Raw genomic sequence first — 15,417 nt, 5'->3', positions numbered from 1 at the left:
CACTTCCGCTTCCGGAAGCGCAGAGATCAGATCCAGTGAACTCGAGAGTTCACTCCTCTGCCAGTCTGTCTGTTAGGTTTACTCAGGGTTCAGCACACTGCATTTCTGTTAAGAGTCCATGCATGGGTATATTGTTTTGTTTTTGTAATAAATATAAGTAATTAACATTCTTCGCTTAGAATGTATTATTCTGGATTGTACTTGAAGGGGGCAGTAGTGAGTTTTGAAAACTATTCCAGCCGTCCAGCAAAGGAAGAGACTCAAGACATGTGATGACTTTGGTATGATATTGATGTAAGGAAGGTGTAGCCGAGATGAACACGTTACGAACAAAATTTTTGCGATTTACGGGGGCTCCGAGTTTGTGTTGGTATGTAAAAAAAGTAAATTCTTTAAAAAAAAATCTTGTGGTAAATTAATTTGCTGGAGGTCTTTTTAATTGTGGATTTAACCACCAGCGTTAGCGATAACCTCACCTTTGACATAAACCCAACGAAATATTGGGATTAATCTAATCGGAATATATTCCAAAAACCACAGCTAAGCAAAGTTTACACAAAAATACAGTAAAAAAATATTTCAAGAGTGTAATGATGATATAGTTACAGTAAGTTACATGTATGCAGTAATGAAATGTTTTGCTATAAATGCCGAGTCTCCTTCAGTTTGGCTTTATTCATGTTAAATTACTTTTAAGTTTACATTAGTCGTGCAAATCAAACCAATATACAAATTCATCTGTATATTTCTCACTCTGCAACTAAATTTTGAGGAAAACTTTCAGTCTTCAGGACTCATGTACAGTGCATGCATGTGTAAATATTTTACACTATATTCTAATTCACTTTCAGGAGTAATGGTCCTCACTCTACCATGTTCAGCTGCAGTCAGCTACGGTCTGTCAGTTCCTTGGTTCTGTCAAGGACAGGAGCAGAGCAGAAACCTGTCCTACAAGCAACCCTGAACAACAAAGCAGAGGGAGCTTGTGTTTTCCAGCAGCCATTCTGGCACTATCAACAAGTCCGCACAGTCAAACGTGGGACAGAATATCAGCCGAAGAACATCAAACGAAAGAGGACCCATGGGTGGATCAAAAGAATAAGCAGTCCTGGTGGGATCGAAGTCATCCTACGCCGAATGCTCAAAGGGCGGAAGTCCCTCACGCATTAATACTCTGACCAGACAGTTGCTTTGACAGACCTTTGAAGTGAGTCTCAGTTGAATGTCAGCTGTGCAGTAGAGCTTTTGAGTTTCTATTGAAAATAGTTGTCAAATTAAAGCAATTAATGCACAATGACTCCAATAGATTCATTGGATGTTTTTTATTTTTCTTCAGTTTGATGGATCTCATCCTCCTTTATACTTCCAGTTGAGCATATTCTTGTCATAGTTTTGCTGTATGTAGGGTTACACTCAGATCAGAGCATTTACGGTTTGATTTTTGAAAAACACGAGCATACATACACAGGTGCATCTCAATCAATTAGAATGTTGTGGAAAAGTTTATTTCAGTAATTCAACTCAAATTGTGAAACTTGTGTATTAAATAAATTCAATGCACACAGATTGAAGTAGTTTAAGTCTTTTGTTCTTTTAATTGTAATGATTTTGTCTCACATTTACTGAAAAAAAAAAAGACTTTTCCAAGACTCTAATTTATTGAGTTGCTCCTGTAAGTAATCAGAATGGGAAAAAGAAGTATAGGTGAGAAGACAAAAAAAATATATATACAGATATACAGAAACTTCTTTTGATCAGATTTTGTTCCCATTATTCGGACTAGTTAAAAAATTTGTATTATAATATTAAGTTTTTAAAAAAACTGCATTTGTCATGGTCTATTGTATCACATTTTATTGTAAGTATTTTAGTTAATTTTAATAAGATATTGTATATGCATTTAATTTGTTTTATGATAATAGTATAAAAGTAAAAAAAACAGCTTTGAAGTAATGGTGTACACTGTTTCTGATATACCATTTTTTACATTTATTTTCGCAGTAATTTCATTTTATTGCATTGTGGATTCACACTCATAAGATCAAAATTAGCAAGGACAATGCATTATTTTTAGATTGTCATATTTACTGTATCATATAAGAAAAATAATAATGCATAGAAAAATATAAAATCTATAGATTTTACAGTGCTCATTCAAACGTCCTTTCTTGCTAGCCCATGCCTAAACTGATTTTATCATGCAGGTGACTTAGCATGCCGCCTTCAGTGAGTAAATTATATATGGAGGTCTCAGATTAATATATTGTATTAAAATGATTTCTGACATGCAGTTCCAACTCACTACATGATTGCTTTATCACATTTAAGCAAATGTTAAGCATTATAATCAGTGCTATATATTAACTGAGTAGTATCAACATTTAATTCACTGTTTTTTTGAAGGATTAGTACCAAAGTCTGAGCCATCACCCTTTTCAACCTCAGATGGAAGCTCTTCTGATGAAGGGTTTTGGTCATTATTAGTTTGTTGTGCATTAGTGGCCCTTGAGGCATCTTCTGGTTTCACTTGTTCAGCACCAGTACATGGATTTTCCTTCCCAAAGTTGAAGAGTTTGCCTGGATTGAAGGATTTGCTGGGAGACTGTGATTTCTCGTGGCTCCCATGTGTAGCTGCTTGTGTGACTGCAGCAGCGGCTTCCTTTTTTAACTCTTGGGATTTGAGGAACTTTAGAAAACCTGGAAGTTTGGCCTCGCCGCTTGTGGGAGAAGTGGTAGAGGTGAATTTACCCTGAAGTGGGATTATGTGTTTAAGTTTCATTACATTATTGTTGCCTAAAAGGGAGCTGGGTCTTTTGAGTTTATCTCCCGAGCTGAACTTGGCCCCTGGGCTTTTTTCACGGGGATGTTCCTCACCTCCCTGCAGATCGGACTTGTCTTGATCTTGTCGTGCCAATTCCTCTGCCATTTTTTGATGCTCCTCTTCTTCTTCAGACTTCCTCCTCTGCTGCTGCTGGTGTTGCTGTGCAAGGCGTTCATGTTTCTGATGCAGAAACAGACAATGATACATCCTTTAACTCAACTAACCAAGATTTTTATCCTTAATGTGTTGATATACACATTAAAATTACATGTAGATATATCAATATCTATACATTACAATGAACAATGTTAGCCTACACTCATGTGCTGTGCTACCTTGAGAGCTTCTCTCCGCTGGTATTCAAGTTTGGCCATCTCATCTGCCACCCAGTTTGGAATATCAGGAATTGCAACGTGAATTATATATTTGATTAGAATGGCGAAGTGCTGAAAACCATATGAGAAGGTATACATTCAATTTACTACATTTGAAACATAATTTAGCCAAGATTTAGGTTTGTTTTACACAATGTATATACAAAAGAAATGTATAGCTGTATTCAGCAAGAACTTATCGGAAGACATTTACAGTGTTATAAAAGATTCTATTTCAAATCCTGTTCTTTTGAACTTTCTATTCCTGAGAAACATATATCATGGTTTTCACACAAAAATTAAGCCGCACACCTTTTTTAACATTATTATCAATAAAAATAAATGTTTCTCGAGCACCAAATCAACAGAGTAGAATGATATTTGAAGGATCATGTAACACTGAAGACTGGAGTAATGATGCTGCAAATTCAGCTTTGCCAACAAAGGAAAAAAATATTTCTTAAAATATATTGAAATAGACAACTGTTATTTTAAAATAATGTCCCACATTGTAGTTTTGATCAAATAAATGCAGCCTTGTTGAGCATATTCCTCTTTCAAAATACTCCTTACAAAAAAAAAAAAAAAAAAATCTTACCGACCACAAACCTTGCAGTTTTTTTGCCATTCATTCTTACCTCTAGCACTACAACAGAGATGATGGCTGTCTCAGGGCTCAACCAGGGGAAGAGTCGTTGCAGCTGTCCACACTGGCCAATAAGGTAACAGTTCACAATTATTGCGATCAGACCCATTGCCTCCATTGCGATCTGTTTCAATTTTAAGAACAAACAAAGCAAATGAACACAAACTAGAAATACAATCTGCTATGAATAATTTATTAAGCAACTCTGAATGGATCTCCTGACCTGCCATTGTCCAATGTTTTCAACCCTTTGCCCAAAGGGTCTCTGGAGGCCTGTGCAAAGTTTTAAGGCATCGCTTCGGATTTCTACAATGTTGTTTATGAGGGCACACATTGCTGCCAGAGGAAATGCAGAAGAGAAGAGCACAACGTAGCCAAACTGTATGAACATCTCCTGGTAATCCTGAAGAGTATCCTGCAAGTTGAAATAAAAGAAAATGATCTCGTTTTTGATACAGTTTGTAAACAAGCCATTGGGTTCATAAATAGCATTTCTAAACTTGTATGATTAATAACAGCATCAGCTGGTCAGGCCGATGATAAAGACAGAGGAGCACAGACCTCATAAGTTAGCATGCAACTTTCAATCTCTGGTTGGGTCAAAACAGTGGATTCGTTCTCCTCTGGAGGGTCCATCCAGGACATTTTCTTTTCCGTTCTGTTGTTTTCCCCAGAAGATTTGATCTTTCTTCCCTGAGTTCCTTGAGGTTTACTCACAGAATCATCAGTGTCTCTATCATCATCGTCGTCGTCATCATCACGTATATCAAATATTAAGGATGGATCCATTCCTTTCTCCACAAGGGTAGGACTGCCATCGTCCTGTAAGTTGGCCTGTGTCGGTGCTTCCACAACCTTGTCTTTGTATTCCACCTTCTCGGTGAAGCTGACCTTCCTTTGCTTCAGTCCAGCATCATCATCCCCTTCCTCTGTTTTGGGAACTCTGTAGCTGGCGATTAAACTCCTCCTTTCTCTCTTTTCTGATTGCTCTGGAGGTGAGACACTTTTATTCACACCCAGACTGGCTTGGCAAGTCAGTCGTATTCTTTCCACTATTAAATGACTATAGTTCAGGACCATGGTTTGAATTAAGTCCCACAATGTCCTCAGAGCACCTGATTTATGGTGCTCATAGAGATACGGCTGTAACACTTCTTTGATATTTTGTAGAAACTGGCGGAAGATCAACAACGTGGCCAGCATCTGTAAATTCAAAGACAGCAATTTTTTGTCTGGGCTGAATGATTCATTTATGACACTTTGTTGTTTTAACATTATTCTGTCATCAGTGTATTACCTCTTTTAACCGCTCCATGTCTTTGAGATAAAAACCAATGTAGAAAAGGCTGAGGTAGGAATTTACGAACTGAAACTTTAAAATGCAGAACACAATATTTAACCATTACAGATATACACAATATTTAATCAATGGCACTGTTTTTACAGTATGACTATACATTAATAAACTGAACATCTCCTGGTATATATATAAATAGGTTAAATAAAGCATTAAACTTACAAAAACAGTCTTGAGGATGAGATTATTGTCATAAGTGCTTTGAAGTCTGTAATTTTCTGTAAAAAAACAAAAAAAACAAACAGGTGTCACTGAAGAAAAAAAACAATGAACAAACAAGCTATGAAATAATCAATAAAAATTCAAGTTTGCTGCTAATATAATAACAAAATGTATGTCCCAATCTGGCTAAATTCAGTTACACATACTCTGTAATGAAAATACAAACACACATTTAATGTTGTAAATGTTATTAGCAGATTTAAGTCTTACCCATATCATTGAGCCAGAGAGCTATTTTCTTGTACACTTCATCACATACAGTAACGGTTACAGCTAGAAGAATTTTTGGGAAAAATCTACACATGCTTGGCAACTCCTTTGTTTCAATGACAAATTCCTGTAAGAGACACAAGTCATGAATACCTGAATACCCTTTAACAATGATTAGTTAAATATGAGAAACAAATATATTTGAAACTTCATTCCAGGACTTTATTTGAAATAATCTGCTGTAGCAAGATTTGTAATAAACGTCACAGAGTATCCTTACTTGAAACTCCAGGCAGATAAACATGGCCAAACAGACAAAGCAGAGACAAAGGATGCAGATGGGAAAGCTGACCAACCAGCGGAACATTCTCCTCTTCCATGGTGGGTAGAAAAACTCTTCACAGCCAGTCACCGGACTGCGACGCTTAATTCCCTGATATGCAAGTAAATTTTTTTTTTTAAGTAGAAACTAGTCAGTAATATACATAGTACTGTCCTGAATAAGCTATTCACATAAAATAAGTTTACATATACTCCACAAGACAAAATAATTAATAACTTCTTTAAGAAAAATTACCCCGTTCAAAAGTTTACATACCCTTGAATCATAATACTAATATATGTGTAATTTACTGGATGACCTACGGCTGTTTATATTTTGTGATAGTTGTTCATGAGTGCCTTGTTTGTCCCGAGCAACTGCCTTCAACAGCCTGCTGTTCTTCAGAAAAATCCACCACTTCTGCACATTCTTTGGTTTTCCAGCACCTTCTGTGTATTTGAACTCTTTCCAACATTGACTGCATGATTTTGAAATCCATCTTTTAACACTGATGACAACTGAGGGACTCATGCATAACTATTACACAAGGTGAAAACGTACTAATGCTCAAGAAAGCCACACAAAGCATTAAGAGACGGGGGGTGTAAACTTTAATTGTATGATCGGGGTTAATTGTACTTATTTTGTCGCCTGGGAAACATTTGAGTATTTATGTAGCTTCTGAAGTCTAGTGCTTAATGAAAAAATATGATCATTAAACAAAATGAGAAGAATTTGCACATCATCATCCTGTTCAAAAGTTTACATCCCTGGCTCTTAATGCATTGTGTTGCCTTCTTGAGCATCAGTAGTGCTATGCTAGTTGTGTTTTAGTCCCTCGGTTGTCCCCAGTCAAAATATGGATCTCATCATACAGTCACTTTTGGAAAGGGTTCAAATATGCAGAAGATGCTGGAAAACCAAACAGCGTGCAGGAGCTGGAGGATTTTTCTGAAGAACAGCAGGCAGTTGAACTGCTCAGGATTCATGAACAACGATTACAAAATATAAACAGTCATTTTCCAATCCAGGAAAGGACACACAGTATTAAGAACTTTTGGTCACTTTTATATATTCAGTTTTTATTTTGTCCTGTGGAGTATATGCAAACATCTGTTATGTTAAATAGCTTATTCAGGACAGTACTAAATAAAAATAACATGCAATTCTCATGATCCCTCTTATTTTGTTTCAATTATTTACATTTTGCACATTCTGCAAGGGGTATGTAAACTTATGAATACAACTGTGTGTGTGTGTGTATAAACTTTTATTCTGTAAGAAAACAGTTAACTGATCTATGATTTCGATTTCAAATAAATGCTGTTAAAACATTTAAACATGTTTAAACGTTCTATTTTTCAAAGGTCAAAGTCTTGACCCTAAATCAGCACATTATAATGCATTGTATACAAATAGAGGTGGTCATTAGTGACCTTCACCTGCTATTATCAAACATTTTGTGTCTAATAATTTAAAGTTCTATAAAATGATGTCAGCACACCCGAAACTGTGGACGGGGTTCCTCTAGTGACTCTGCTGGGGTGTCCAGCGTTCCCCACTTATATGCCAGTTCTGCTTCCCGCCGCTTCCATCTCTCCAGGAAGAGTGTTGCCCACACCACATTGAAAAGGGCAAACACCACACAGCAGATATCCTGACTTGTCTGCATATCAGAAAAGGTTGGTGATATTACCATGCCTTTTAAACCAAATAAAAAAAAAAAACTTGTATACTTTCCATACTTCCATTCTAAAGCTTTAGGATTGTGATATCAAGGAAAACAACCTGCCTGATCAGACTCAGCAAAGATCCAGAGCAGAAATCCAATCACTGCTGGATACAGCATAGAGTTGGTGTAAAAGCCCAACCAAGCAAAGTACATGCCAATCTTCACACCAAAATAATCACACACGTCATCTGCCAGGAATGGGATAACAAAACAATTAGGCTTAATCTGCTTTTTTGCAATATAACAATATGAATAAAATCTGCCACGCATAACTATTAGGGAAAAATAGGGTTTCCTATTTTGTTACCCCAAGATAAAAGGCCCTGTTGATTTTATTTTTTAATAAAATATTTTTAGATTGGTGCTAAGGTGAAATGCAGCCCACAATACAGTGAAGTATGCCTCAGCTAACATCCTAGATCCAAAATTTATCATCTTTTCTTATTAGAGGGGCTCCTCCTTAGAGATCTCATTTCACATAACAAAACATGTGACTCGAAGATTGCATTAAGAATTCATACTGTAGCACTTCATATTTGCTCAGAGCAAATCGGTCTGTACTGAAGAAAGCACACATAAGTTTGTTTGCTAAAGGAAGAGCCTTGGCCTGAAATCTCATTATACAACCATTGAAAAGCACCAACTATTTCAAAATAACTAAAAGCTAGTTGACTCCTGTGTATGTTGGCAAAAACACAGGAGTTCTTACCTAGAGGTTGCCTCTCACAGACTGCCTGAACCCAGGACGTCATCAGCTGATTCAGTATTCTCTGCTCATGAAGAGGAAACATTTGAAGAATCACACCCCTGGCTATAAGCTCTGGTACTGCCAAGGACACACAAAATGTTTATCAGATTTAGGGAAAAAACATGAATTCTTAAGCTTGATAAACATTTTAGAAGAAAAGAAATGGTACTGATTGGTTGACCCTCCAGGAAGTGAATGTTATGAAGGGCCTCGCCATATTTCGCCCGCAGATTATCCATCCAATATTTGATAATGTTCTGACGCTCCTAAAAAAAAATAACAGGGAAAAACTGATGCAATCTCATGAGAAAATGTGATTTGTGATTTGTATGGAAACATGAGATTTAAAGTGCCCCTATTATGCCTTTTCGAATATTACCTTTCATGCAGTGTGTCATGTAGCTGTATTTGAACATAAACTATCTGCAAAGTTGAGAAGCCGACAGTGCATGATAGATTAAGTTATTGTCTGTCAAAAAAAGATGAAAATACGGCTCTCAATTACCTAAACGAGTCATCAGGAATTTGAATCTATTCTGTTACAGCTCTACATCACGAAGTAACACATTTGTGGTTAATATGTTCGAGAAGATGCTGTATCATAGACTGGGAGAGTAAATTTTTTTTATCACATCTTATAATCACCACAAACTTGTTAACACTTGACACTTACCACTGAGAAACGTCCTAGTCCAGTCGTGCTTGTGAATCGGTCTCTTGTCAATCAACCACTTCAACCTCCAGCTCGATTTGGTAAGCTACAATCCATACCATCTTTTCTATGTATTGACAAGTCTCCAGGGCTGTCATTCTGTCATGGCAATAAGCGTTTCATTTCTGACACGCGCTGTACTTGGATGCATGTAAACTCGTTTTAGGATACTCATAAAACAATATTAGCAACCTTAAAAATGGCATAATAGGGGCACTTAAAAAATAAAAAAAAAGTAATGAAAGTCCTCCCTTAAACCGTTAAATTAAAGGGGTCATATGATGCTTTTTTAAAGATCATTATTTTGTGTATTTGGTGTAACAGAATATGTTGACATGCTTTAATGTTAAAAAACACATTATTTTTCAAATAATGTACATTATTGTAGGTCCTCTATTCTCCGCCTCTCTCAAACGCGTAATGTTTGACAAATCCATGCACTGTGATTGTTCAAACACTGCAAGAACTCATCGGAAATGTTACATCCCTTTCCATAATCGCGAGATTCATCTTTCAAAATAAATGTAAAGACAGTTAATAATGTCCTTAGTTTTACCATCAGTTCAAGCCCGAAAGGGGAACAGAGTGGCGTGACAGACACAGTGATGAAGCTTGTACGTGTTTGCAGTACACAAGCCACGGATGGTTAAGACACCTGACTCCACTGTGTGACCATCTCTCTCTCTCCCTCTCTCTCTCTCTCTCTCTCTCTCTCACACACACACACACACACACACACACACACAGAAGTGCCAGATTGTCGTAGCAATGTCAGAATGACCTCCTCTACTAGATTCATGAAACGGTCGTCCATAAAATGGGTTCTGTTGTAAATATTCTTAAAGATTCCTAAATGCATCTCATTTCCGAAGGCCAAATAAAGTGCTTTTGCTTTCACCTAGATACACAAAGCATCTCTCTGACATGGCTGCTTCAACTCTAACTGTGTTTACTGAATCCATGCCTGCTTTCTTTCCGTGAACATTTGGATGGAATTACTTAAATAATTCCACATAGTGACGTAGTTATGGGGGCATGTTTAAATGAGCCGTTTTAGGGGGGCGTGGCAGTCTTAACTTTGATAAAGAGTATCTCTTTGGATATGAGACTTTAGTCTTTGCAACATTACAGATCTTCTTCCTGCACCAAGAGCTTATAACACTCCAAAGAGAAAGGAAAATTTTAAATCGCATCATAGGACCCATTTAAATATCATTGGGGTATAAACCGTTTGTATGAAAATCTATGATTGAGATTGTACAAATTCTTGCAAATTAGCCACCAGTTTGCCAAAACAAACTTATTACATAATGCCAGGATTGTGTTGACATCTAATTATTTCATATGAGAAGACAAGAAATTAGAGATTAATGGCAGACCTGTGATGTGAAGAAACACAGCTCGCTCTCGATGTTTTCATAGATGTCATCCTCCTCACATGAAAACCTGCGAGTGCCGCCTCCGTAGCGTGGCTTCACTGCCTTTTGCATCCCCATCTGTTCAGCTCCACGCAACAAGCTTCAGACGAAAAACAACAATCATTCTAATGCTTTATTTATGTAGGACCCAGTGACCAGCTGTCAAACATTTCAGACAATTTATATGGAAAAATACAATACAATAACTAAGATGAGATGGCTCAAGCAGGTTTTCTACGGTGTCTTACTTCTCAAAGGTTGAGGTAATGAAGAATGCATAGGTGTGCGTGTATTTATGCTGCCGGATCTGGATTCTGACTTGTGGAATTCCCAACCGGATTTGGTTGAGTAACCATAACAGTGTATGGTCATCTGTGGTGTCTATGGAAAAGATGATAACATGCTGAAATATGTCCATCAGTAGATCAAAGAAATTCACATTCTACTATCACACACTTTATTTTTTTTATATTTTGTAAATAAATCTAAAAAGATATTATATGTCCAAAATGCACAATTGCATTCATACTGTAAGGTAGTAAATGTTACATTTATAACATTTGTGATATGAAGCTAACAAAAAACATCTACATTAATCAATAACTGTATTAGTGCAAATGAGCAAAACTGAAAGACATAACCTACACACCTGGGAATGTCATAAGAACATCACAGTTTTCAGTGGGTGCCATTGTGATCATAGTTTTATGCTTCATGAGGTACTGTCTGGCATGAAAGAGACGACCTCTGAGCAATTTCTCTGTTTGCAAAGAGAGAGAGAAAAAAAAGTTATTCTTGTAATATTATATATAATATATATTATATATATATATATATATATAATATATATATTAGTTACTATACAAAAAAAGGGGGTCAATCAGGCCCTTAATGATGCATATATAAATAGCATTATAAAGTACACAAACATCACACCTTATTTTTCACCTTTTTATTTCATTTGTCTGGTTTCCGGGGTCATCCACTTCCAGGTTTTTTTTAGCTTTAAAAACAGCTCTTTTTCCTGCTTGATATTGCAAACTGGTGTTTCTTACCATATTACATTAAGGTATTAATTATAATTATATATATTGTAGCACAAACAGTTTTACCATTTACTGCACTTTGTTATTTCCCTACAGTAGCTAATTATTATTTTTTTTAATTACATTTACAGAAAACAGCTTACTTCCATGTTGAAAAATAATATGCGTGTCTGTTTTCAAAAAAGTACCAAAAAATTTAATTAATTCCATCACTAAGGCCTTGAGTGACTTATCGTATGTACACTAAAACTTCTGCAAACACGTCACAAACCACTCAGCTTTCCATTTAAGCTGTCATCCTATTAAGGTCAAACCAAACAGACATTTCAACAGACGTTGTCCACATCCTCAGAAACCAAGCCTGTTTTTACACTTACCCAAATCTTACCATTACGCCCAGAAACATATATATATTAGTAGTCAACATTTGAAGTGGAGCAAAACAGTTAATCAAAGTTGTCCTAAGACAAGAACGCATTTTGGTTTTAGAACAACTTTGATGAAAGGTTTTGATCCACTTTAAATGTTGACTACTGTATTTGATATACATTTTTTTTACTTTAATGGGATAAGATGGCTATTGCTAATGTGGCAAATTCAGTCAAGTTGCGGTTTCATTTACTGTAACAAATACATTAAACACAGCTTTCTTCGCATGGAAGCAGCGCTCATTCTAAGTTTAAGACTCCTTGTGTGAAAGATGTAATCAATTTTCTGACCACTGTGTCACAAACTGTGCTCTTTTTTTAGTGACGGTTACATGAAGCGTAAAGGAAATGTTAAGTAAAGTTCACTTTGGCAGCCTGTACAAAATTACATTTCTGAGTTTTTGAAGAATCGAAAAAAAAAACATGCAAAAGTGTGAGTCTGAGATATTACCTGATTGCAAGCGCTTTCTTACATAAAAACAGATTAGGACAGAAAGAAGAACTAGATAAAATAATATCACAAATGTTTAGTCCCATTTATGGCAAAATATCACACAATTACATTAAACTGTGACAATATGAATATGGATTTCAGCTGCGGAGTAGCTCTAGTGGTATTTAACATATTATTATTAGTGACTGCATTCAAACATAATGAACATCAAGGGAGGATTTGTGGCATAACAAACAGGTTCAATGCACATATGGTGGAGACTGATGCCTCAGGAAATATATGGGGTTATTAAAGTACAAATGTTTGAAAGACAATGGTAATGATCTGAATGAGCATGATTAGAGATATTTTCATCAATAGGCAGGAAATGCTGTGTGTATTATGTGTCCACTACATTCAGGTGAAGAGCCTATACCTATACCATTGAACACTTACACACAATGTCAACAAACGATAACAAACAGGCCAATAAGGTTTACTAGACAAATATTAGACCTTCAGAGATCATCCTTTTGTATTGTATTCTGCCCCTAACAGCTATCAAGCTTGTCATACACTAGAGAGAAAATAACACAGCGATACATAAACGCATATTTGTTGTTTGAACTCACCTACGACAGCTGGATAACAACATGCGACTGTCTGCATGACTGTCTGAGTGTCACTCACCTAACACCGCCGAGGACATCGCGTGAGATCTTCGCTTTGCTTTGCTTTATGAATACGTCAGCTGTGCCGTTACCCTCGTTGGTACTGGTGCTGAAACTGCACGGCCAGGTCCAGCAAGGCTTCCCCAGCGACCAGAGCCTTTTCCAGATGCAAACAGGTGCAGAGCGTCCACTGACTGACCACTGAATAAATCCTCAATCACTTGTTGACATCGATCATCCATGGCGCTGTCAGCACTCGGCTGATTTCCTCATCATTTTAGAAGAGCAGTGTTCAGCTTCCGTGCATTCGTACACGTAGCTCTATCATTTCGCTGTATTTCTCTGTTTTGTTTGCCTGTGAGTTGTTGTCAGTAAGTTGGTGTATGCACCATCTGTCTCATCTTCACTGGAAAATTACGCAACGTGAGGTGCATTATTCATAGATGTACTGAAACGAACCAATGAGAGTGAATGCGCAAAGATCTCGCGTACGAAGAGGTGGACATTCAGTACAGGTGAGAGCAAAGACTGGATTTGGTAGCGATCTGAACATGTAATTCCTGAACCTATCGTCTTGCTGAGGTGGTTTTGTACTTTGAGCTGTATTTCAGCCAATATCGATCACTTCTTTAAGGATCATTTCATAAAGTGGGTTGTTTGTTGTCCCTTATCAATTCCAGTCCTGGGGGCCCCTGCTCTGCACATTTTGCATGTCTCCCTAAAACACGTGATTGAGATCATCATCAGCTCGTTAGTTAGTTATCTCAATCAGGTGTGTTAGGGAGACATGTCAAATGTGCAGAGAAGGGGCCCACAGGGCACTGGAATTGAGAACCACTGGTGTAAAAAATAACCAACAAAATATAGTTAACTCTATTAGCTAAACATCAATAAAAATCGATTAAAAGTATATTTAATTGTTATTCTTCTTTCTCAGTGTAGATGTCTTTTTGACCCCATGTTTGCTCCCATGTGTCTTTTTTTTCTCATCGATACATGTTTTTACATTAGAATCTATATAGATTAATATTTTATACACATGTGTTCCCAGTTTATGCATCAGCTAAGTTACTGTCATGAATCCATTTAATTAAATAGTCTTGCATAATTAAAAAATATATAAAAACTGTAGAAAGGACATCAAGGACCTAATGTAACTTTATTTTGTATCCTACTGTAAATCTACTTTAGTCAGTAGGGGGCGATCTTAAATCGTTAACCCTGCCACCAGGCTTTTGGTCACTAAACTGCTTATTCAAAATGTGATGGAAAAATAAAATGCTGTAAAAATATCAGCATTAAATGAACTATAAAACGGGCACCCTGATTCCTCTGCAAAGACGCTGCTATTTAAAAACATTACCTTTTTAAATTTAGCTTGAGATGACAGTAGATTTGTTAATCTTTTTTTCCCTAATAAAATATTCTCTCTAAAAATGACCTTTTCAAAATAGAAGAGGCATCCATTTCATGGAATGACTTTCAAACAGTCACTGTCACTAAGAACCTAAAGACTAAATTATAATTGATTTACGGATGGATGGCTGTTCAGTTTGACAAGCACGTAGGCCTGTAATTATAACACTGACTGATAATCACATTGTCAGTCTACATCAGCAATCAGTGAAGGCAGGACCCTTGATAATATTTAAATAAGAACCACTTTCTGATTTATAAGGTACATGTCTTCATAAAGTCATTTGCACTCAAGTGTAAACTCATTGTACTGCAGATTAATTTTATAACTAAATGGCTATTGCTAATGACTATTAATTAATGCCTAACAATGTCATAAACACCTAATTTAGCAATCGTGGCATTATATATAAATGTTGTTGTAATGTCACTAAAAATTATTTTTTTACGTGCAGAAGTTGGATCAAAATATCATTACTAAGAAACTTTGTTTTGGGATTAGACTGTCCATCTTCTTCCACTTCTATCTGGGGCCGGGTCGCGGGGGCAGCAGTCTAATAATTTTAAGCTCACAGAAATTAAATTTTAAATATAAAATAAAAATAGAAACATACAAATATAATATTCAATATTATACACTTCACTGATGCTGTATTTAGTTTGTAATCTTAGACAAACCAGTCCTTTTTTGTTTTTCATTGGCATTTTGTATGCATTTATAATCTTTATGTCTATATCACATCATTTTCTCACAGCTGTACACATGTGCATATATACAGTACCTACATGTGACTAATGTATTAATTGGCAATACAGTGATAGCGAAAAGTTCCATGTAGTTTAAGAATATTTTAGTACATG

General features: G+C 36.3%; 1 protein-coding gene across 2 annotated transcripts; it reads right to left on the bottom strand.

The window, feature by feature from the left end:
• Positions 1–1,307: 1,307 nt before the first annotated feature.
• Positions 1,308–13,785, bottom strand: ano8a (anoctamin 8a). 2 transcript variants are annotated; one of them, XM_059501961.1, is made up of 17 exons: positions 13,160–13,785; positions 11,212–11,322; positions 10,811–10,943; positions 10,524–10,662; positions 8,602–8,698; positions 8,394–8,510; positions 7,745–7,872; positions 7,457–7,618; positions 5,911–6,063; positions 5,631–5,757; positions 5,361–5,416; positions 5,139–5,213; positions 4,403–5,044; positions 4,065–4,256; positions 3,834–3,965; positions 3,157–3,267; positions 1,308–3,001 (listed from the first exon to the last, which is right to left on the bottom strand). In XM_059501961.1, exons 1-17 carry the CDS (start codon positions 13,176–13,178, stop codon positions 2,387–2,389), a joined length of 3,009 nt encoding a protein of 1,002 aa, XP_059357944.1. In that variant the 5' UTR covers positions 13,179–13,785; the 3' UTR covers positions 1,308–2,386. The 2 variants fall into 2 exon arrangements, with proteins under 2 accessions (XP_059357944.1, XP_059357945.1); XM_059501962.1 differs by lacking the exons at positions 10,811–10,943; positions 11,212–11,322; positions 13,160–13,785 and adding exons at positions 8,812–8,901; positions 9,106–9,243.
• Positions 13,786–15,417: the final 1,632 nt, after the last annotated feature.

Source organism: Carassius carassius, chromosome 20, assembly GCF_963082965.1.
Source record: "Carassius carassius chromosome 20, fCarCar2.1, whole genome shotgun sequence".
NCBI classification, from domain to species: domain Eukaryota; kingdom Metazoa; phylum Chordata; class Actinopteri; order Cypriniformes; family Cyprinidae; genus Carassius; species Carassius carassius.
The sequence above is the reverse complement of the archived record's forward strand: the minus strand, read 5'-3'. Positions and strand labels throughout refer to the sequence as shown.